This window comes from Mustela erminea, chromosome 10 (assembly GCF_009829155.1).
Source record: "Mustela erminea isolate mMusErm1 chromosome 10, mMusErm1.Pri, whole genome shotgun sequence".
Classification (NCBI taxonomy): Eukaryota; Metazoa; Chordata; class Mammalia; order Carnivora; family Mustelidae; genus Mustela; species Mustela erminea.
Genome location: NC_045623.1, coordinates 90,221,306 through 90,244,027, shown reverse-complemented (window position 1 = coordinate 90,244,027; position 22,722 = coordinate 90,221,306). Strand labels below are relative to the sequence as shown.

Sequence of the window (22,722 nt, the reverse complement as noted above, 5' to 3'; positions counted from 1 at the left end):
TAACCACCATACAAAAAAGGATTTCATTTTGGGAAATCGATTCCTAATTTATGGCAAGTTTTACTTTCAGAAAGAAAACCACAAAACAACACAATCTAATTCAATCTTAAAGGCTGGCATGCTGAGCAAAGAATGTTCTTATTCTTTGTAGGAGCTCCTTCTTTACACTGTCAGGTACCAGGGCTCTGCCTTTTGGTGTGATTTCAGCCACCGAAGTCATCAATAGACACTTTTCTTTAATTACCTCTTTACAGTGTGCCTTCCACTAATGTTGTGTCTTTCAGCCACATTCAATTAATTTAGCTTTCAGCAACTCGTTGAGGCGTTCTCTTTCTCCAGTTTCTATCAACTTTTGGTCAATCGCTGCGCTTATCTGCGCATCTTTTTTTTTTTTTTTTAAGATTTTATTTATTTATTTGACAGAGAGAGATCCCAAGTAGGCAGAGAGGCAGGCAGAGAGAGAGAGGAGGAAGCAGGCTCCCTGCTGAGCAGAGAGCCCGATGCGGGACTCGATCCCAGGACCCTGAGATCATGACCTGAGCCGAAGGCAGCGGCTTAACCCACTGAGCCACCCAGGTGCCCTATCTGCGCATCTTTGTTCGTCTTGCTAACCACACTCTTCAGCTGCCCGGACCTAGACCCGCAGTAGCTCAGGCACCTAAGCACACAGAAAGCTAAAACACACATTTCCCTTATTCTTTTTTTAAGCCTTACTTATTTATTTAGGTAATCTCCACACCCAAAGTGGAGCCTCAAACTCACGATCCTGAGATTAAGAATCACGCTTTCTTCTTACTGAACCAGCCAGGCACTCCGCCTAAGATTTCTTCTTATTGAAATACTTCTGTACTTGTTTTCACCAAAATCTCAACCTATGTTCCATCAACCCAGTATTTGCCTTTGCACTCTGGATGAGGTATTCATATCCCTGATAGGCTAATATTTGACCCTGTGGCTTTCCTCATGTGGCTTTAGATCTGCTCTTATGGGACCCAATAATGGCCTTTAAAAGATATGGCCTTTGGCTCAAGCTGGGCTAGTTCAAGTCATCCCCAACCCCTCCTTCAGGGGGAGATACTAGCAGCCGATGAGAACCACTACTACTTGATCTCCAAATAATAATTGCTGATTACAGACACGGCTGGTTGGTTACATTTATTACCAATAGGTCCTTGGTCAAGTTGACAATTATTACCAAAATACATGCTCAATACATCTTATTACCTCTCAAGCAATAGTGTAAGGATGGTAATTTGGCTTAATAGAAAGAATGCAGACTTTGAGAATAGTCTTCTAAGTATGACAATGTGGGGGGAGTGGGTAGAGGTAGGGAGATGAGCATCCTTAGTCCCTAATCGTCATTCATCCGGGGCATCCGATCCCCTATTTCTCCTTTCCTCAATATATGAGCATTTGAAGTTTTCTTGGCCTACCTGTGTTTGGCCACTGCTGATCCAGAGCAAGCTGGAACAGATGTTCCTGAGACTGAGTTTTGACCATGCAAGGGGAGTGAAATCCCCATAGGAGAGGGCAAAGCAGCAATATGAAAAGAACCCAAGTCCTTGACTGACCAGGTGGAGTAGAGCTGCCAGCAATCCACAGTCTTCCAGACTGTTATTTGACAAATAAATTCCTGTTTTCTGTTTTTATTTTATTTTAAAGATTTTATTATTTATTTGACAGAGAAAAACACAGCAAGAGAGGGAACACAAGCAAGGGGAGTGGGAGAGGGTAAAGCTTAACAACTGAGCCACGAGACGCCCGTTTTCTGTTTTTAAAAAGAAAAAAGAAGGGGCATCTGGGTGGCTCAGTAGGTTAAAGCCTCTGCCTTCAGCTCGGGTCATGACCCCAGGGTCCTGGGATCAAACTCTCGACATCGGTTTCTCCACTCAGTGGGGAGCCTGCTTCCCCCACAACCCGCCTGCCTCTCTGCCTACTTGTGATCTCTGTCTGTCAAATAAATAAGTAAAATCTTAAAAAAAGAAAAAAGAAAAGAGGAGCACCTGGGTGGCTCAGTAGGTTAAGCCTCTGCCTTCAGCTCAGGTCATGATATCAGGGTCCTGGAATCGAGTCCCGCATTGGGCTCTCTGCTCAGCAGGGAGCCTGCTTCTCTCTCTCTCTCTCTCTGCCTGCCTCTCTGCCTACCTGTGATCTCTCTCTGTCAAATAAATAAATAAGATCTTAAAAAAAAAAGAAAAGAAAAGAAAAGAGAATCCAGACTTTTTACTCAGGATTGGATTTGAATCTCAGCTCTTATACTTATTATTCCTATAACCCTGTTTAAGTCACTTAAAGTCTGTTAACCTTAACTTCCCACAAATGTAAATTAGGGTTGTTACATATTTTGCAGAGATGCTCTAAATAGAGGGAAGAAAATATGTATACCTGGCATATATTGGACACTCAATGTAAGATGGTAATTGTAACTTTTTTAAACTGAGTATGTTGGTTTTATAATTATTTATTTATTTATTTTTAAATTTTTAAAAAAGATTTTATTTATTTATTTGTCAGAGAGAGAGGAGCGAGAGTGAGCACAAGCAGACAGAGTGGTAGGCAGAGGCAGAGGGAGAAGCAGGCTCCCGGCTGAGCAAGGAGCCTGATGCGGGGCTCGATCCCAGGACGCTGGGATCATGACCTGAGCCGAAGGCAGCCGCTTAACCAGCTGAGCCACCCAGGCGTCCCTTATTTTTTATTTTTAAAGATTTTTATTTATTTGACAGAGAGAGAGAATGCACAAGCAGGGGGAGCAACAGAGGGAGAGGGAGAAACAATCTCTCTGCTGATCAGGGAGCCCGCCCGACATGGGGCCCGATCCCACTGAGATCATGACCTGAGCCGAAGGCAGAGGCTTAACTGACTGAGCCACCCAGGTGCCTGAGTACATTGGGTTTAATCTAAAACTAAAACTCAGACATTTTTCTTATCATAAAAAAGTATCATATTTTGAAATGTCTCTGTAATCTATAAGAAGATCTTGAGATTTTACCAGGTTTTCTTTATGCCCATATAGGAAGGACTAATGGTTTTTAAATCAGAAATAAGAAGGAACTTAAAAAGAACGGTTTAGAAACAAACAACTTTTTTTTTTTCAAGATTTTATTTATCTGTTATTTGAGAGAGAGAACAGGGAGGGAGGCAGAGGGAGGAGCAGACTCCCTGCTGAGCAGGGAGCCTGAGGTGGGGCTCAGTCCCAGGAGTTTGGGATCATGACCTGAGCTGAAGGCAGACGCCTAACCCACTGAGCCACCCAGGTGCCCTACAAAGAACTTCGGAAGAAAAAAATCATATCTGGCTGAATTGTGTTAGCAGAAATTGATAACACCTCACTTTTCTACAGAAAGTAATTTAACAATCTAGGGTATCTGTTGGGGAATTGAGAATATTGGAGCAAGTAAAAAGGAACATTGAACTGCTTTGAAAAGCCAGTACTACTCACTTTTTAGGAAAGACTCCCATATTTAAAAACCTATTTGCTCTCACTTTACACACAATGCTAATAAACTTGGTTATCTGGTTTCCTAGGACACAGATTAGGTAGAGGACAGCTAAAGCCAGGTATTCAGGAAGTAGTAAGAAGTACTACCTAACATTTTAACAAAATAAGAGGCAAAAAGTCAGAAAGAAAATTATTAGTATGTAAGCAGCCCAAGTGTCTATTGATAGATGAATGGATAAAGATAAAGAAGATGTGTGTGTGTGCATGTTTGTGGGTGATGGAATATTACTCAGCCATAAAAAAGAATGGGTAGATCTACAGAGTATAATGCTAAGTGAAATAAGTCAGTCAGAGAAAGACAAAAACCATATGATTTCACTCAGCTGTGGAATTTAAGAAACAAAACAAATGAACAAAGAAAAAAAATAGATAAACCAAAAGCAGACTTTTAACTACAGGGAACAAACAGATGGTTACCAGAGGGGAGGTCGTGGGGAGATGGGTGAAACAGGTGAAGTGGATTAAGAGTACAGTTACCAGAATGAACATTGAGAAATGTATGGAATTGTTGAATCACTGCATTGTACATATGAAAACTAATATTACATTGTATGTTGACTCTCTACTGGAATTAAAATTTAAAAATAAATAAATAAAATAAAGTGAAGATTAGGAATGTAAAGAAAAAAGAAAATTATTAGAAGGACATAAAGGAACACAAAAACACACTTAACCTTGGATCATTTGGGGGAGAACAAAAAGTCTAGAATATTTCTGTGTTTCTTAAAGATGCATCACTTTCCACTCTAGTTCTTTTTTCTTTTTCTTTTTTCTGAAGATTTTATCTATTTATTTGAGAAAGAGTGTGACACAGAGAGAGACAGCACAAACAGAGGGGAAGGATAGAGGGAGAAGCAGACTCCCCACAGAGCAGGGTCCCCCCAATGCAGGGACTTGATTGGGCAGAAGCTTAACCAAATGAGCCACCCAGGTGCCCACACTCTAGTTCTGAATGCTAATAATGACCAAGAAAGTAGTTAAATTATATTTGCTCTATGTTTCAAGAATTCAGAAATCTATTTTATTTAAAATAATATTTCAGGAGCATATTTCAGGGTGGCTCACACGTTAAGCATCTACCTTCAGGTCACGTCATGATCTCCAGGTCCTGGGATCAAACCCCACGTTGGGCTCGCAGCTCTATGTGGAGTCTGCTTCTCCCTCTCCCTCTGCCCCTCCCCTTGCTTGTGTTCTATCTCTCTTTCTTAAATGAATAAAAAAGTCTTTAAAAAATAAAATACATAAAATAAAATATTTCATTAAAGGTGGTTTTAAAGCATTTCATACTTAAAGGGATTACTTCCAATTATTTAGAAAACGGATTCATACCTCTCACATTTTTCAAAGACAAATGGAGCTTTTCTGAATTGTAATAGCAAAGACAGAGTAAATACACACCAGTTTGTGTTGACAAGTCTTCTAAAAGCGTCTTTAGATCTGGTTGGTTGCTTTGACCCCCAAGCAAGAGAAAATAAATAATGCATTCCACTACAAGCTAACAGTAAAAGTTTAACAAGCTCCCATTGGCATGCCCAGCTCTGTAGGAGACAAAAAGTAGAAAATAGAAAAGGTATGCAACACCTTTTTCTAAGTTCCCAAGAATTAAAGGAGGATCATACAAGCAAACCCAAAATATGAAACTACATAAATCAACAAAGGTTCTATATAAGAATAATTTCTAAGCAATGCCTGATATGTATAAGTTATTACTTAAGAATTCAGTAAAATCATGAAGTCCATTAATACTATGGTTCTTTGCCTTTGCGATACCTCTGTGGCTCTCAGGGGTTTATTCAAGTGTCAGAGTAAGTTGAAGGCAGAAGGTTCTGCAAGGCTACCAGCCAGGACCACATGACTCCATCTGCTTTTCTTCCTTGATGTCCAAGACAGCAAGGTCTTTCTTGCCTGCTTTCACTCAGAGAGAGCGGGATTCATTAAGACACACTGAGGGAATCCGCCAGACATATGACAGTTCTATTCCGGCTGCGGTGTACCATTATAGAGCCTCCTCCACACCCCCCTGCACAAAACAAGAGAGACCTGGATCCTTGTCTGCCTTGTGTACAGCACAGGGCTGGTGTGGAGTAGTATCCAAACATTTCTTGAATGACTGTGATAGAGTGACAGTGGAAGCTTGAGGTTCCGGAAGCCTAAGACTAGAAAGCCTTTCCCAGGACTAAGGACATGACCTGCGGACACATGTGCTACTCGGAGAGCACAGGGTAGCATACAAGAACCTGTAGTCAAGCTACATACCCCCCAATGAACTCAGGCAAGGTTCTAAATCCAGCCACCAGCAATGCGGGAAAGTGCTTTTGTTATTATGCTGATTTTAATTTTCATTTATGTTTCATATCAAGAGTTCTTCATTTATTAAAGAACACCTTGATTTTGGAGAACAACAAAAACAACAACAACAAAAAACCTCCTTTTCCTTGATCTGCTGTTCAGTCGGGCAGAATGTTTAGACCAACTCTCTTTTTTAAGTAGTAATTTAGCATACCCAAATGTCTAAGAACCCAACTGTTGTGCTGCTGGAAGCACAAGAGAAAACAATCCAGGTAGAAAGGAAAGGGGAGAGATGTTTAGGTTCCCTATTCTGAGAAGAATAGCATAGAGAAATGAAAGTGAGCTGAAGAGAGGAAGAGAAATGGTAGCTGAAGAAAGCTGAGAGAATCAGGAAAAGAGATTGCAAAAGCGTGTCCCTTTTAGCCCCACGTGCATTTGCACTTGTTTCTTTCTCTGCATCTTGGTTGTCTGAAGGTACCAAGCGTATGTTCCCACACAGCACACCCTCGGCCTCTCCTGGTCACACTCTGTCATGAGTCACAACCTTGACTGCTGTGGAAACAGCAAAGGGCAGGGCTCTGGGGAGGAAGGCAGTGCCCGACCCAGTGTCCACTACTTCAAGAAATGGGCATAAGGTGGCAGCACTGGTAGGGCCTGCAGGTGTTGTGGAGAGTAACTTGGCCAAGGACCAGCTGTACTTGAGCTGCTAAATCCAAGGGAGAAGATGGGAAAAGGGGACTCTGTTAAAGATCTCCTTATTAGGGTTGTTAGTAATGGGAAGTGCCAGGCTTCTCCTAGGGGAACAGTGGCACTCAGGAGTTGCACAAGGAGGAGTGGCTGATGGGTCCCATTGTCAGGTACCTCCACCTCTGTTGAAGGAGCAACTACCACTTATGAGGAACGATTAAGACGCATTGATGTACAACATGGATGAAGCCTGAGAACATGGTAAGGGAAAGAAGCCAATCACAAAAGACCATGTATTGTATTGTACTGTACTGTACTGTACTGTATTGTAGGTCCAGAAGAAGAAAATCCGTAGAGACAGAAAGATTAGTGGTTGCCTACGGTTGGGGCTGGGGAGATTGGGGGTGACTTTTAAAAAGAGTATGGGGTTTCATTTGGGGGTGATGAAATGTCCTAAAATTGATTGCAGTGACAGTTGCACAACTCTGAGTAAGTTAAAAACCATAACTGAGTAAGTTAAAAACCATAGCACTTTAATGGGTGAGTTTTAATATACCTCAATAAACCTGTCACGAAAAAAAAAAAAAGAATGATGAACATATAGTTAAAAAACAGAGAAGAAAGGTAATTTGTGAGTGCATTTGAACATATAGTTAAAAAAAAAAAAACAGAGAAGAAAGGTAACAATGTGAGTGCATTCTTACCATTCTCTCCCTCCCTGGTCTTAGGAACAAGGAGGGCCTCAGTATGGGAGAGAGGCATCCCTTTTTCTGGAATCCCCCATCTCTAAGACAGTGCCACTTAAATTTTAAGTTGCATACAAAGCACCTAAGGATCTTGTCAGAATGAAGATTATGTTTCAGAAGGTCTGAAATGGGACCTGACATTGTGCATTTCTAAGAAACTCCTAGGTGATCCTGAAACTTCAAGTCTTGAAGTTAAAGCTTCAAGTCTTAAAGTTAAAATTTTTATTTATTTACTCTTATTAACATATAAGGTGTTATTTCTTCCAGGGATGCAGGTATGTGATCCATCAGTCTTACACAATTCACAGTGCTCATCATAGCACATACCCTCCCCGAAGTCCATTAGCAGGCCACCTCATCCCTCCCACCCCCCTCCACTCCAGCAACCCTGAGTTTCTTTCCTGAGATTAAGAATCTCTTATGGTTTCTCTCTCTCTCTCTCTCTCTGGTTTTGTCTTATTTCATTTTTCCCTCCCCTCCCTGATGATCCTCTGCCTTGTTTCTCAAATTCCTCCTATCAGTGAGATCATATGATATTTGTCTATCTCTGACTGACTTAACATAATGCCCTCTACTTGCTTCCGTGTCATTGCAAATGGCAAGATTTCATTTTTTGATGGCCCCATAATATTCCATTATACATATATATACACATATATACATGTATATATATACATCTATATATAGATGTATACACACACACACATACACACCCCACATCTTCTTTATACATATACATATATGTATATATACATATATATGTATGTGGGGTGTGTGGGTGTGTGTGTATATATATATACACACATCTATATATAGATGTATATATAAAGAAGATGTGGTATATAGCATATACCATTCATCTGTTGAGGGGCATCTTGGCTCTTTCTATAGTTTGGCTATTGTGGACATTGCTGCTATAAACGTTCAGGTGCACATGCCCCTTCAGATCACTACATTTGTATCTTTAGGGTAAATACCCAGTCGTGCAATTGTTGGGTCATAGGGTAGCTCTATTTTCAACTTTTTGAGGAACCTCCATGCTGTTTTCCAGAGTGGCTGCACCAGCTTGCATTCCCACCAACAGTGTAGGAGGGTTCCCCTTTCTCCGCATCCTTGCCAACATCTGTTGTTTCCTGACTTGTTAATTTTAGCCATTCTCACTGGTGTGAGGTGGTATCTCATTGTGGTTTTGATTTGTATTTCCCTGATGCTGAGTGATGTTGAGCACTTTTTCATGTGTCTGTTGGATGTCTTCTTTGCAGAAATGTCTGTTCATCTCTCCTGCCCATATCTTGATTGGGTGATTTGTTTTTTGGGTGTTGAGTTCAATAAGTTCTTTATAGATTTTGGATGCCAACACTTTATGTGATATGTCATTTGCAGATATCTTTTCCCATTCTGTTGTCTGTTGTCTTTGTCTGTCTGTCCATGTCTGTTGTCTCCCATTCCCATGTCTGTTGTCTTTTGGTTTTGTTGACTGTTTCCTTTGCTGCTCAGAAGCTTTTTATCTGGATGAAGTCCCAGTAGTTCATTTTTGCCCTTGCTTCCCTTGCCTTTGGCGATGTGTCCAGGAAAATGCTGTGCCTGAGGCTGAGGAGGTTGTTGCCTGTGTTCTTCTCAAGGATTTTGATGGATTCTTGTCTCACCTTTAGATCTTTCAACCATTTTGAGTCTATTTTTGTGTGTAGAATCACATTTTGAATAGAGAGAAGAAACTCTAAGACACCCAGTGAAATTATGTTTATTGCCTGATTGGGATCGATATTATGTCAGCTCTGAACTAACGTTAAGAGATCTGGGGTGCCTGGGTGGCGCCATTGGCTAAAATGTCTGACTTGGTTTCTGCTCAGGTCTGATCTCAGGGTTGTGAGATCGAGCCCCACATCAGGCTCCATGCTGTGTGGAATCTGCTTGAGTTTCTCTCTCCCTCTCTTTCTGCCAGTACCTCTCTCTCTCTGCTAGCACTCTCTCCCTTCGAAATAAGTAAATAAATCTTTAAAAATCATAATAAAGTTAAAAGACCAATTAAATAGTTTTATTTTTACCTCATACTTGGTAGTGGCATTTATATGTGTATATATATATATATATATATACACACACACACACACACACATAATGCTTCTAATAACAGTTAATACTAGTATCTTGAAAAAGCACATTACTAAAGTACACTGTGGAATTTATTATCTATTTTTATTGAAAAGTTAGTATTTGGAATTTGTAAGAGAACTAGGTTTGAATCCTGACTCTGTCATTTACCAGAGTCATGGCTTTGGATTACATTATCTGAGTTTCAGTATCTTCATTATAGATTGGAGATAATGCTATTTATCTTAGTGGATTTTTGTGAGTACTAGAGACTATATGGTGTATACATAGTGGTCAATCATAAGATTACTACTTTTTAAAGATTTTATTTATTTACTCATTTATTTGAGAGAGAGAGAGCATGAGCAGGGGAGGGGCAGAGGTGGAAGCAGACTTCCCACTGAGCAGGGAGCCTGATATGGGGCTCAATCCTAGGACCTTAGGATCATGACCTGAACTAAAGGCAGACACTTAACTGACTGAGCCAGCCAGGCATCCCAGGAGATGCTTCTTTAAGATTCTTTTACTTGGAGTGCCTGGTTGGCTCAGTGGGTTAAAGCCTCTGTCTTTGGCTTGGGTTATGATCCTGGGTCCTGGAATCCAGCCCCGTGTCGGGCTCTCTGCTCGGCAGGGAGCCTGCTTCTCTGCCTACTTGTGATCTCGGTCTGTCAAATAAATAAATAAAATCTTAAAAAAAAAAAAAGATTCTTTTTCTTCATCCATTTGAAAAAGATGTTGTTTAGAGTTCTAGGAAAATGCATATGGAATATAATTTTTCATAGATAGAGCTATGGATTTTTTTTATTAGTTCTGATATGAAGGAATTCAAAGTGAAAGTTCAGATATTCAATAAGGAATTTTGGTCTCCTTGATTCTTTTTTTTTTTTTTAACCTTTTATTTATTTAGGTAATCTGTATTCCCAACATGGGACTTGAACTCATGACTCCAAGATCAAGAGTCACATGCTCTTCTGACTGAGCCAGCCAAGCACCCAGTCTCCTTGGTTCTTAAGTGTGAAGCTGAAATAATTCAACAACAACGATCTTTACTTTTGTTGAAAAAAATTTCCAAACTGTTGCTTAATTTCATTTTAGGGCCTCTGTTATTTTCCTTTTTGTTTACCGGTACAGCAGGCAAGTTCTCCTAATGCCTGGCCCTCAGGGAAGCCTACAGAGAGAGGCAATTTGGAAAGCCCTGCTTTGGATTGGAGTTGCTCCTTAATAGCTCCCCATGGAAGAGGGATTCCTGCTGCAAATGACATGACATCACAGGCACATTGCTTGGGCTGGAGCAAGGACTGCCGCTTCCTTCTTGAGGCTCTCTGACCTAGGAGGTCCGTGGTCTAGACCGCTAGGTGAATGCCCAGGTCCCTTGTTCCTCCATGTCATGCCTGGTCTATTCTCTGGAAGTTACAGAGACACAGAGGCTGCCCAATGTGTATGTTTACTTTTCTTTTCATATGCTTTTGACTTTTAGGTTGACTTCATCTTCTTGGTTTTCCTGGTTTCTGGAAGAAAATGAGGCAAACGTTATCATTGGCAAATTCCTGCCATGCAGCTTTAGTAATATTCCCCCCACACACCGCTTTTTTACACTATAAATTTAAACTCTTGCCAACACATTCTATCACCATGTACTCTTCATTACCTATATGAAGGCCTAAGCAGTATGGAGACAAGAATTTGTTTTCTTCTCTATTTGATTTTTAAATTATAGACGACTCTAATGCTGCCAGCTGGTAAATGTTTAGAGTTTAAGGTAAACATCACTCCAACTTTATAATGTTTAGAGTTTAAGGTAAACATCACTCCGACTGAAAACTGATTTTGAAGACACCCTTTTTTGGAAAAAAAAAAAACTATTTTATAAAGAATACTCTTAAACACATATTTTCCAAATTTGAAAGGGAAAACGAGGGGTTCTACCTGTTCCATGCGGTTTTGAATATTTAGGATTTCTTCTGTTAACTGTTCTGCTGCATGCGGTGCTCAGAAAGACTCAACGGGAGACACCAGTCCCCAGAAAGGAATAGCCTCATGTTCATGGAGTGAGGAAGTGCTAGCTGCTGGCTGGGGACTTCCCAGATCACTAATTTTGAAACCTCCAAACACTGACTTAAAGATCAAATTCTTGTCCTCAATAGCAAGGATCAAACAGTTGGAAGGCTGTATTCTGTTTCCTCATCCAGCACCAGGGTTCTGTTGGACAGTTGCAATTAAATGGATGCTAAGTCCCGCTTGTTCTTTTCTTCCTCATCTGTCCAATTAAGGATATTCTTTGATTTGGTGCATCTTAGCTATTCGTTTTGGTGGACAGTTGCTTCTCTTGTTAAAAAGACCAAAGACCATTCTAAACTTGGAGTCAGCCAAGTAGATAGAACAAGTATCTCATCATTCCACACAGCTGCCTTAGGAGCACTGGGTTCCAATCTATGCAGAAGTCCCCGTTATGAGCGTTGTTATGTACAAGAACTTGAGCTTTGAGAGCAGCCATGTAGCATAAATTGTACCTCGTGGACATTTTTGTATGGTTTAGTTCAAGTACAATTACCTGACGTGAGAGCCTATGTGACACTGAGACAACAAAAGAGAGAAGAGAGAAAAGAGGGAGGAGCAGAAGTTATCTTGATTCATTTCTCTTAATTCTCCCTAGGGGAAAAGAATGACTAAAATATAACCTGCGTATAAGAGCATTAATATTATTAATAATAATACTTTTGATAACTAGGCCAGTGATTTCACAATACTTTTATCATCCATTATTTTCTTTATACTCACCCAAATCTCAAGGTCCTATAGAATGGGTATTGCCATATCTTAAGTTTTTTTGTTTGTTTGTTTCTCTTTTCTTTTTCCTCATTAACTTTGTTTGAAAATGAGGGACCTTGGGGCACCTGGGTGGCTCAGTGGGTTAAGCCTCTGCCTTCAGCCCAGGTCATGATCTCAGGATCCTGGAATTGAGCCCCACATCGGGCTCTCTGCTCAGCGGGGAACCTGCTTCCCTCTCTCTCTCTCTGCCTGCCTCTCTGCCTACTTGTGATCTCTGTCTGTCAAATAAATAAATAGAATCTTAAAAAAAAAAAAATGAGGGACCTTGACCTGAGCTCTAAGAACTTATAAATTTTGAATGAAAAAAGCTAATATTATTTTGAAGGCATTGTCTTTCCTCTTAGACATCAGCCTACAATGTCCTTTATAGGCGGTACAAAGGTTGTGTATATATACAATATTGTACATCCCAGCAGAGTGATGTCAATGGGCCTTCCATTTAGAGTAAACTCAATGACAGAATTTATATCCAAAATCAAAAAATGGAAAATTCTAGACTGGTTTCAAAGCATCATAGTGCAGAGACAGTCAGTTGACTCCTGGAAAGCCTCTCTTCTGGTACATCTGAGCACACATAGTTCATATGATTAGATTTCTTGAGTCTATTTAAAATCTTGGGGGCACCTGAGTGTCTCAGTGGGCTAACCCTCTGACTTCAGCTCAGGTCATGATCCCAAGGTCCTGGGATTGAGCGCAGGGCATCAGGCTCCTTACACAGCGGGAGCCTACTTCTCCCTCTCCCTCTGCCCTTCCCCCTTCTCCTGCTCTCTCTCAAATAAATAAATAAAATCTTAAAAGAAATGAAATCTTGATCATTACAGCTTATAAATGAATACAGCCACTTGGAAATCTGACTTAAAATGAAAGTCTGGATATTTGTCTCAAATGTTGAGATAGCTCTCAAATGGTAAGCTCTTTGCCTTGACTATTAGGTCGGTCATCCTCCTTTAAATCTTGTCTTTCCTTAACCCATCGCTACCCCCATTCATCTCCCAAATAAAACCTCTAACAGAGTTTTCCATGGTCTTTGTAGTACTCCATTCCTGTAAATTCCTTCCCCATGTTTTTCTTCTGTTTCACTTAGTTTGGAAAATGGCAGTATAGAATATGTTTGGTAATGTTTGGTATAACCTTAATCCTGGCTGGCATCAGTAATCACTTAAAACACACACACACACATTTGAAGATAATTTTTCTAAAAAAACCTATTTTATAAAGAATTTTGCTGAATTCTTTACATATATAGAATATGTATATTTGTATATATTTGTGTATATTCCTCTGTGTGTGTGTGTCTGTTTGTGTGTGTTCTGGGGTTGAAGTATAGAAGTAAAAACCTTAAATAAAGTAGAAAACAAGCATCTCTTATTACCCAGTCCCCTTTTAGTTGTTTAGAAAAAATGTTTCCCCTGTTGTTCCTATTAAATATTTTTCTAGTTTTGGCATCATACACCAAAATGTGATGTCAGAGTGTGTGTGTGTGTATGTGTGTGCATGTGGGATAGAGGTAAGGGAGAGACTAGATCACATCCTATAATGTGCAGTGGTGAAGAACCTATTAAATTACATAATCTTTAATTAGCAGATCATTGAGAATATGAACATGCACACAGGCAATCAAAAGGTGACGTCAGTGAACGGTTACGGCTCAGCATGACTGTTCCTGTTTGGTATTGCATTTATTCCTAGAACTCCTGCTATCACAAGGCTGTCTTTTGAGTTTTACTGTGGGACTTTAGAAATGTCTATAACAAAGAGGCATCTGGGTGGTGTCCACCTCTTGGCTTTGGCTCAGGAAATCTCAGGGTGGTGAGATCGATCCCTGCATCAGACACCACACTCAGCATGGAGTCTGCTTGAGATTCTCTTTCCCTTTTCCTCTCCTGCTCGTGCTCCCTTTCTCTAAAAATAAATAAATAAATCTTTAAAAAAAAAAAAAGTCTATGTCAGCATTAATAAGTATTCTAGGACATAGTTAAAACAAGGAACAAGAAGGATGTCTGGGTGGCTGAGCCAGTTAAGCATCTGCCTTAAACTCAGGTCATGATCTTAGGGTCCTAGGATCAAACCCTTGCATTGGGTTCCTTGCTCAACTGGGAGTCTGTTTCTCCCTCTGCCTCTGTGTCTCCCCTCCCCAACTTGTGCTCTCTTTCTCAAGTAAGTAAATAATCTTAAGAAAGAAAAAAAAAAAAAAAGCAAGGAACATGGTGCTGAATGAAGTATATAAATATGGCTTTGGAATGACCTTATTATTAGCAGTAGTCATTTAATTAACTTCCAGTTGAAAGAATAACATGCTCACAAGATTACTGAGCTTCAGAAGACCAATTCTGGTATAAATTAGGTCAGAACAGCACATGCAACTCAAGGATTGCTGAGGAGGGTCAGATGCCTATGGTGAAGTTGCCTCCTCATGAAAGGGGAGTATTCAAGGAGGAAACTGGGTGCCCTTGATCTATGGTATTTGGTTAAGTTTATAAAAATGGTTTCTATCTAACCTCTCCATGATCAGTTATAAATCATGCTAATGAAGGATTACTAAAAATCCTCAGTAGCCAATCAGGGTTACCTCTTTACATCTGTTTTTTCCTAGAGAAGATCTTTTTGAAGGATGTACTACTCTAATTCTCCCACAATTCCATCTTAGAAACACTGGTTGCTAGTTCATAAAAAAACAGAGAGTAGGTGTGGAGTCAACTATAATACTCCTTTTCTAGAATACTTTGGACTTCTAATTTTAGCTGGGCTAAAGGGGAAATACAACATCAGCCATCAACTCCAGTTTTTGCTGGACAGAGTATCCATATTCTTAGTTAGCTGTTGGTTGGTTGGTTGAGGAGGAAAAAAAAAAAGAGAGAGAGAGAGCCCTTGGACTGTTCTGGGTCAAAAAGGACCTCACATTGACAAAATGTATAATCTATATCCTGGTCTTGGTGTTTGGGGCAAAAATAGTCCCTAACGTTGAATGGCATGGTGTATTCTTTTGTTTGAGTATAGTTTGTGGATGGACTCTATTGATGAAAACACACTGTGGTAGAGAGCAGTATGAGTATGTGTGTGTGGCGGGGGGTTCAGTGCTGTTTTTCAATGGCCTGTCGGATAGGCTCGATGGAGTGTGTTGGGTTGTTTCTCCTTTGTTTCCTGTCTTCTTCCTCCACAGCAAGACAGGCAGAACAACACACTTGTACACAGATGTCCAGGAGTTTCTCTGGAGGGGTAGGCCGATGAGCACTAACCTGCCAGTGCCCACCCTCCAGCCCCTCCGGTTGCTTTTGAATCCAATTTTGTTAAATTTCCAAGCAGAAAGTGATAATTTGGAAAAGTGCCAAAACCCACAGTAGTTTTTCCTGGCAGCTTTCCTTTGGTGTCATTGGTAAGTTTGCATTTCACCGGAGTGCCACAACACTACCACCACAGTATCTCACAGCTCCCTTTTTTGTTTGGTCCACTTTTCTTTTCTCTTTGGAAGAAGCCATTTTCTTTCTGTAGGGATAGCTGGGTTTCAATTCTATTAAAGCTAGTCAGAATGCTTTCCCTTAGGGGCCATTCACTTCCTGTCTTATGCCTAATAGGATCCTTTGGATTTTCTTTGATTCTCACATAAAAAGCCCGGGATGATCATTCTGGAGTATTCTCTTGAGGTAGCTGTGTTGCAGAGAACAGGCAGCACATTTGCTGTTTCAGCCTCCCATCCTGTTTTACAGGACTGCCTGCCTCCCTCCATTTTGTCAGTGCTCACACAGTTCTTCTCTTTCCCACTCTCTTCTACAGAACTTATGTTGGAGCAAAAGACTCCATTCCAGATCCATTCCAGAATTGCTATGAGAAACCTCCCCACTCACTGACTCTTTCTCCTATCTCAGTAAAATGGCAGTGTAAGAAAGCCTTATGCAATCAGGGCTGAAGGAAATACCCACCTAGAATATTTGATTTTCCTTCTGATTTTCTCCTCTACCCTCAACGTCCAAAAATTTCTCTTCCAATCATTTTTACGTGTGTGAAATTTTCCTGGATTGGTTTTAAAATAAAGCAAAACAAAAGCAGCCTACATTGATTTAATATGGGAAGTCGAAGATAACAGACTTTTCCTGTTCCCTAGCAATAGACTTCAATATTAAGATCGATGACCTTATCTTTTCTTGGTAATATTGTTGGTACTTAGCTCTCCAAATCCAAAAACAACTTAGTATAATAAGTACCAAATACAAAATCATGAAGTTTCTCTTCTGATGGACTATAAAGGGGCTTTTTTTTTTTTTTTTTTTGGCAAGTAGATTTTTTTCATATACTATTTTTGTATCAGTTGGTGAATACAAACCTTCAGTGAGCCTCAGCAGAAATGTCCAAATTCCTGATCTGCCCAGTGGTTTTATAAAATTCCAGTTCAGGTATGTTTGTTTGTCTTTAAAATATTGGCAGTACTTTTACTCTCTGTTATCTCCAAAAGAATAGACAGCATGCTCACCAATGAGGTTGATGGATAAGGAAAAGGTACATAATAGAGTGGGAGAGTTGGTACCTATTTCCTCATGTTAGATGGAACCTGGGTTGTAAGATTTTGTTTCAAATCTGCCACAAATCAGACCAGCCTGGATCTTTACTTTATTTCTGATTTTAGTTTTTGGAGAGGTGATGGTGAGGGTAATTCTCATTTTATAAAGCAAACTGATGTACACCCTAAGGTATTTTTGGAGAGCTACTCTTCTGGTAGTGGAAAAAAAGAAAGCCTCATTCAGAAATGAACATTTCTCAAAATGTGTTCCTTATTATTCCATATGTGAATTTCTCCAAATTATTTTAAAACTTTGAGATTGGTGGAAGAAAGCATCTACACAAGCAGTTGTTGAGCGCCTGGCAAGCTCAATGCTTCTGGGGTTGCTGCTTCAGGATTCTAGACGTTGGGCAGGCACAATTTTACCGCTAAGAGCTGTTGAGCGCCATTTAGACTCCATTCCATTTTTCTCCCTGGCGATCCAGTTCGTATCTTACAACTCCCGTCTGGGAGCCGATAATATAATGAATTGCCTTGACTCTCGCTTCAATCCACTTTCCTCGCTTAATATGCAGCCCAAAGTTTTGCTGTTCGCTGTCAGATGGTAGTGCTAGACTTTCACACTGCTCCCAAAGCCTCCGCTGGGGCTGTTTCTGAACACGGAGTTACAAACTTTAAGAAGCAGGCAGTTCCAGACGGAAATCCACGCCAGGATTTGAACTCTGCTTCTGGCTTCCGTCAACTGACATAGTTGCCCTTTTGCTCAAACTCGCAGCTCCAGTTCGCACTCGGGAGAGCTCCGCTGGGTGTCTGCTGCTTTGCCGCGGCGGGGACGCGTGTGGGGGCCACAACCCGGCGCTCCTCCGATTCCTCGCGCCTTATTCAGAACCGAGGCAAACCCTCACTAGGATCCCAGGGCTTAAAACGTCTTCCCCCCAAAAGAAGTGGGGAAAGGAAGAAGCTGATCTCGATCTTTTTTGTTTGTTGAGTCTTATATTTCGGACCCTTAAGGAAGCAAATTGTGAGAAAGGAAGGGCTGTTCTTACAGCAAACGTTTCCCTCTCTTAGCAAGCCCTCCAGGCCTCGGTTCCACATTTTGCAGTTGACTGCGTGGATTTTAATAGGTTGTTCCTATATTTTCGGGCCCAATCCTTGCACACTGTACAAGCCGGATAAAATGAGAGCACATCCTCTGCCATTTTCAGTCGGTTTGTCCTGGCAGCCCTGCCCCCCTCCTTGGCTGCCGCAACCGCTGGAGTTAAAGCTGAGCGGAGAAACTCCGCCTGATCCGCTGGGCGGGAGATCCAGTCCACATTTGCCAAGTGCTGTGCGGTCGGGGATGGCGATAAGAACTCTCTTGTGAGGGAGCGAGCAAGACTTTAGTCCGGTTTCCATGTCAACGATTCAGTCCATATTTGCCATCAGGCTGTTGGAGGCTGAGGCGCTTTCGTGAGGGTAGCGCCGTCCTAGTCCTAGTTCTCCAATCTGCGCCGGGATTCCTGAGCTGCCTGGGTGTGGGGTTAAAATACTGGGGCTATGGGGGAGAAAACTCCACCGGGAGAACCCGCAGCCCCAAACCTGAGTCTTGGAGCTCCGGCCAGCCACGTGCCCAGCTCCTCCCCTCCCCCCCCTTTCCCGCTGCCATTGCCCCTAGGGAAAGCTGATGGGCCAGTTTCTAAGAAAGTTCCCTTCAACTCGGCAGTCCCTGGGATAGTGGTCTGGGGCTCTAAAGGTAGGGGTGGGAGAGGTCCCCAAACGATTTGAAATTTTTAAAAAAATGGTAAAGGAGAAACCCTACATTACCTGCTCCAGTCCAAGTGGATAGAGTTTTACGCACTTTACCTTATTGCTAGATAAAAATGGTGGCTGTTTTCAAAACAGCGTGCCCACGTGTAGGAAAGGGATTTTGGCACTTTTCAAATTTCACTGCCATTGAAAATAAGGGGGATGAGGGCTTTCTCTGGAGACAAATCCATTCTGGCTTCCAGATTTTCACTAGGCTCCAGGTTTCCCATTACACTCCAGCTCTGAGGAAAATGGCAGGGTAATTGCATGTAAAAATTCCTCATTTGTGTGCAGGACTCAGGACTGTTTGCCAGCTCAGAAGCAGTTGATTAAATAGCCAAGCTCCATTTATGAGGCAGCCTATAATTTGGTTTCTAGGACCTAATGCACCGGGAGAGTAGTTGCCCCTGAGGACTGTGAGTGAAAGGAGGGCACTGGCCCATTCCAGTCGGTCAGAGCCTGGTAGTTTGGTTCTTGACTTGAGGGGGGGGGGGGGGAACCCACCAGGCTTAGATTAACAGAAAGGTTTTGTCTTTTTAGTGTAAGATGATATTAAGTTTTCTTCAGAGTAGGAATGACTTCAGGTTTTTTTAATTATTCACGGTGACCAGCGGCATGACCAGAGTTTGTCCAAGGGGCCTGCAGGATCTGGAAGTTCTAAGATAATGAATCTGTGGCTATGACGTCTCCATTTATAAAATCTGAGGGGAAAAGAGGCCCTGGTGTCTAGTGACTACACTGGCCTGGGCCTCTCCCAAGGCAGCCTTGGGCCTGGTGAGGAGCTGGAATCCCCTCTGGCTTTTGCAGCCTGTCACGTCAGAGCATTCCAAATCAGCTTGAGGCGGAAAAAGCTGCTGCTGGGATTTGGTAGGGCTGGAGATCTAGAGTTTTCTATGTATGTTTCTAGCTCAACTGGCACCTTTTGAAATATAATAGTAAACTTTGAAGAATCTTTACACTGGGGGGTTGAAAACAATTTGGTTGCATCCATTTTTTAAGTGACCTGTTAGACTGCCCCTTTTCTCTCTTTAAATAAGGAGAAAATGGTTGGCCTCTCTGTGGCCATCCCCATTCTGCCGTGGTTCCTTTGAACACTCAGTTTCCCTCAGTCCCTGGAGCCTCTTGTGTCAAGTGTTCACAGTCTTACAGGTATTATCTTCAGAGACTGGGGCTATGATCATTGTGGCCTAAGTTCTCTTAAGAGGAAAAATTGGCCTTGGGTTCTCCTGCTAGAAGGCTGTCATATGTCCCCAAAATAGCTTCAATGGTGGTCATTTTATGTTAGTGTTGAGATAATCTAAGGTTGAGATGATCTGCTTTCAGCTTTGATCTCAAACCCATTCTTATATTCTGATCACATTGTTGAATGTGGGAGGACTTGACGGCTTTTTTTTTTTTTTTTTTTTCTTTTAAGGCTTAATGGACGGGGACTCTGCTGCTTTTAAAAATCACCCTCCTCTGTGCTTTGACTGACAGGGCAGTCCCTTCCCCTCCGTCTTCAATTCTATAAAATGGGGATAATCGGAACCTCATGCCCCCAGGGCCTTATGAGGCCTGGCTAATGAGGGAGGGGAGTGGAAAAACGGAAAGTCTGAACAATGATCTGTCACTCCTTTGGGCTTGCAAAGGGGGTAAAATGTAAGGCCCTGCTCGTTCACTCAGCTGGGTCTTTAAGAGCGGGTTTGTAAAAGGCTTTGAAGAAAAGTGCTGTAGAGGTGCTAAGTAGCAGCCAAGAGACCAGGCCCGCTGCCAGGGGGTCAGGCCTGGGCCGAGGCAGCCGCGGTCTCGGGCTCAGGCCAATTTTGCAGCCGCGAGTAAAGTTCACGCTGCCCGCTCCCCTCTGTGCGGCCTGGAGGGGACCGACCCGGATAGGAACGCCAAGAGGAAGGCGGCGCAGGCTCCGGAGAGGCGTGGGCTCCGGGCCGGGTTTTCCCCGAAGCCTTCGGCGGCGGCGCTGCCGAGCGAAAGCGGCAGAGGGCCTGCCGCCGCCGCGGCTCGTTCTCTCCCCTCCTCCTTTGTGAGGGGAAGGGAGCGAGTCCGTTCCATGGCCTGCACCCGCTCCGCGCTCCGTTCCGGGTTTGCCAGGCGGCCGCGACGGCGCTGGGTAAAATGGCAGTGCTGAGCCTCGTGTCGGAGTGAGGGGGACTCGGAGGAGAGTGGGGCGCTCTAGCCGCTCAGTCCGGCCGCCCGCCCGCTCGCCAGCCCGCTGCCGCGCAGCAGCCTCGGCCCGCGCCGCGGCCGGGGAGGGGAGGCAGGGCGCCCGGCCGGGTCCGCGCTCCGACTCTGCCTCCCGGCGCCCGGGCTGCTGCCGCGCGCCCTCCAGCCCGCCCGTCCCGGGTCCCCCTCCCCCCGCTCCCTCCCTCCCTCCCCGCCCCCTCCCCCTCGCCTCCCTCCCTCCCTCCCTCCCTCCTCCTTTCTCCGGCAGCAGAAAGCGGAGAGTCACAGCGGGGCCAGGCCCTGGGGAGCGGAGCCTCCACCGCCCCCCTCATTCCCAGGCAAGGGCTTGGGGGGAATGAGCCGGGAGAGCCGGGTCCCGAGCCTACAGAGCCGGGAGCAGCTGAGCCGCCGGCGCCTCGGCCGCCGCCGCCTCCTCCTCCTCCGCCGCCGCCAGCCCGGAGCCTGAGCCGGCGGGGCGGGGGGGAGAGGAGCGAGCGAGCGAGCGCCGCGCAGCAGCGGAGCCCCGCGAGGCCCGCCCGGGCGGGTGGGGAGGGCAGCCCGGGGGACTCGGCCCCGGGGCGGGGTGGGAGGGGGGGAGAAGACGAAGACAGGGCCGGGTCTCTCCGCGGACGAGACAGCGGGGATCATGGCCGCGCAGGTCGCCCCCGCCGCCGCCAGCAGCCTGGGCAACCCGCCGCCGCCGCCCTCGGAGCTGAAGAAAGCGGAGCAGCAGCAGCGGGAGGAGGCGGGGGGCGAGGCGGCGGCGGCGGCAGCGGCCGAGCGCGGGGAAATGAAGGCAGCCGCCGGGCAGGAAAGCGAGGGCCCCGCCGTGGGGCCGCCGCAGCCGCTGGGAAAGGAGCTGCAGGACGGGGCCGAGAGCAATGGGGGTGGCGGCGGCGGTGGAGCCGGCGCCGGCGGCGGGCCCGGCGCGGAGCCGGACCTGAAGAACTCGAACGGGAACGCGGGCCCTAGGCCCGCCCTGAACAATAACCTCACGGAGCCGCCCGGCGGCGGCGGCGGCGGCAGCAGCGATGGGGTGGGGGCGCCTCCTCACTCAGCCGCGGCCGCCTTGCCGCCCCCAGCCTACGGCTTCGGGCAACCCTACGGCCGGAGCCCGTCTGCCGTCGCCGCCGCGGCGGCCGCCGTCTTCCACCAACAACATGGCGGACAACAAAGCCCTGGCCTGGCAGCGCTGCAGAGCGGCGGCGGCGGCGGGGGCCTGGAGCCCTACGCGGGGCCCCAGCAGAACTCGCACGACCACGGCTTCCCAAACCACCAGTACAACTCCTACTACCCCAACCGCAGCGCCTACCCCCCGCCCCCCCAGGCCTACGCGCTGAGCTCCCCGAGAGGTGGCACTCCGGGCTCCGGCGCGGCGGCCGCCGCCGGCTCCAAGCCGCCTCCCTCCTCCAGCGCCTCCGCCTCCTCGTCGTCTTCGTCCTTCGCTCAGCAGCGCTTCGGGGCCATGGGGGGAGGCGGCCCCTCAGCGGCCGGCGGGGGAACCCCCCAGCCCACCGCCACCCCCACCCTCAACCAACTGCTCACGTCGCCCAGCTCGGCCCGGGGCTACCAGGGCTACCCCGGGGGCGACTACGGCGGCGGGCCCCAGGACGGGGGCGCCGGCAAGGGCCCGGCGGACATGGCCTCGCAGTGCTGGGGGGCTGCGGCGGCGGCGGCGGCGGCGGCAGCAGCCGCCTCGGGAGGGGCCCAACAAAGGAGCCACCACGCGCCCATGAGCCCTGGGAGCAGCGGCGGCGGGGGGCAGCCGCTCGCCCGGACCCCGCAGGTACACAGCTGAGTGGGGAGGGGGCTGGGGTGAGCGGGGTCCTGGGAGTGGGTGGCGGCTGCGGGGAGCAGGCCACAGCCTTGGGCTACCCCCAGTCCGGGGCCCCCACTGCTGGGGAGCTGCCATTGTCTGGCTGTTCTCTTAAAATGGCTGCCTGTCTGCCTTCCTCTCCTTCCCTCCTTCAGCCTTTGTGTGGGGCTTTCCCTGAGGTGTATGCTCCCCTTCTCCCTCTCCCCTGGTCCCTTCGAACTCCTGGGGTCTTCAGAGGGGTGCAGGGCAGAATGTGCGGGAAAGGGCCTGGCCCGGGGTGAGGGGGGTGCTGGGGGCTCAGCTTAGGGGTGTGCAGTGCTATGAGCTCGGG

The 22,722-nt window shown here is 45.3% G+C and overlaps 1 protein-coding gene and 1 pseudogene across 4 annotated transcripts in view; one reads left to right on the top strand and one right to left on the bottom strand.

Moving 5' to 3' along the window:
• Positions 1-9: 9 nt before the first annotated feature.
• On the bottom strand, positions 10-385 carry LOC116568237 (annotated as a pseudogene).
• Positions 386-20,823: 20,438 nt separating this feature from the next.
• ARID1A (AT-rich interaction domain 1A) overlaps positions 20,824-22,722 on the top strand; it is a 70,060-nt gene continuing 68,161 nt past the window's right edge. For 3 of the 4 annotated variants that reach the window (XM_032303444.1, XM_032303443.1, XM_032303442.1), the window contains exon 1: positions 20,824-22,361. In XM_032303444.1, coding sequence (XP_032159335.1) covers positions 21,222-22,361 — 1,140 coding nt within the window. In that variant the 5' untranslated portion in view covers positions 20,824-21,221. The remainder of the gene's footprint in view (positions 22,362-22,722) is intronic. The other variant, XM_032303446.1, reaches the window with a different exon arrangement.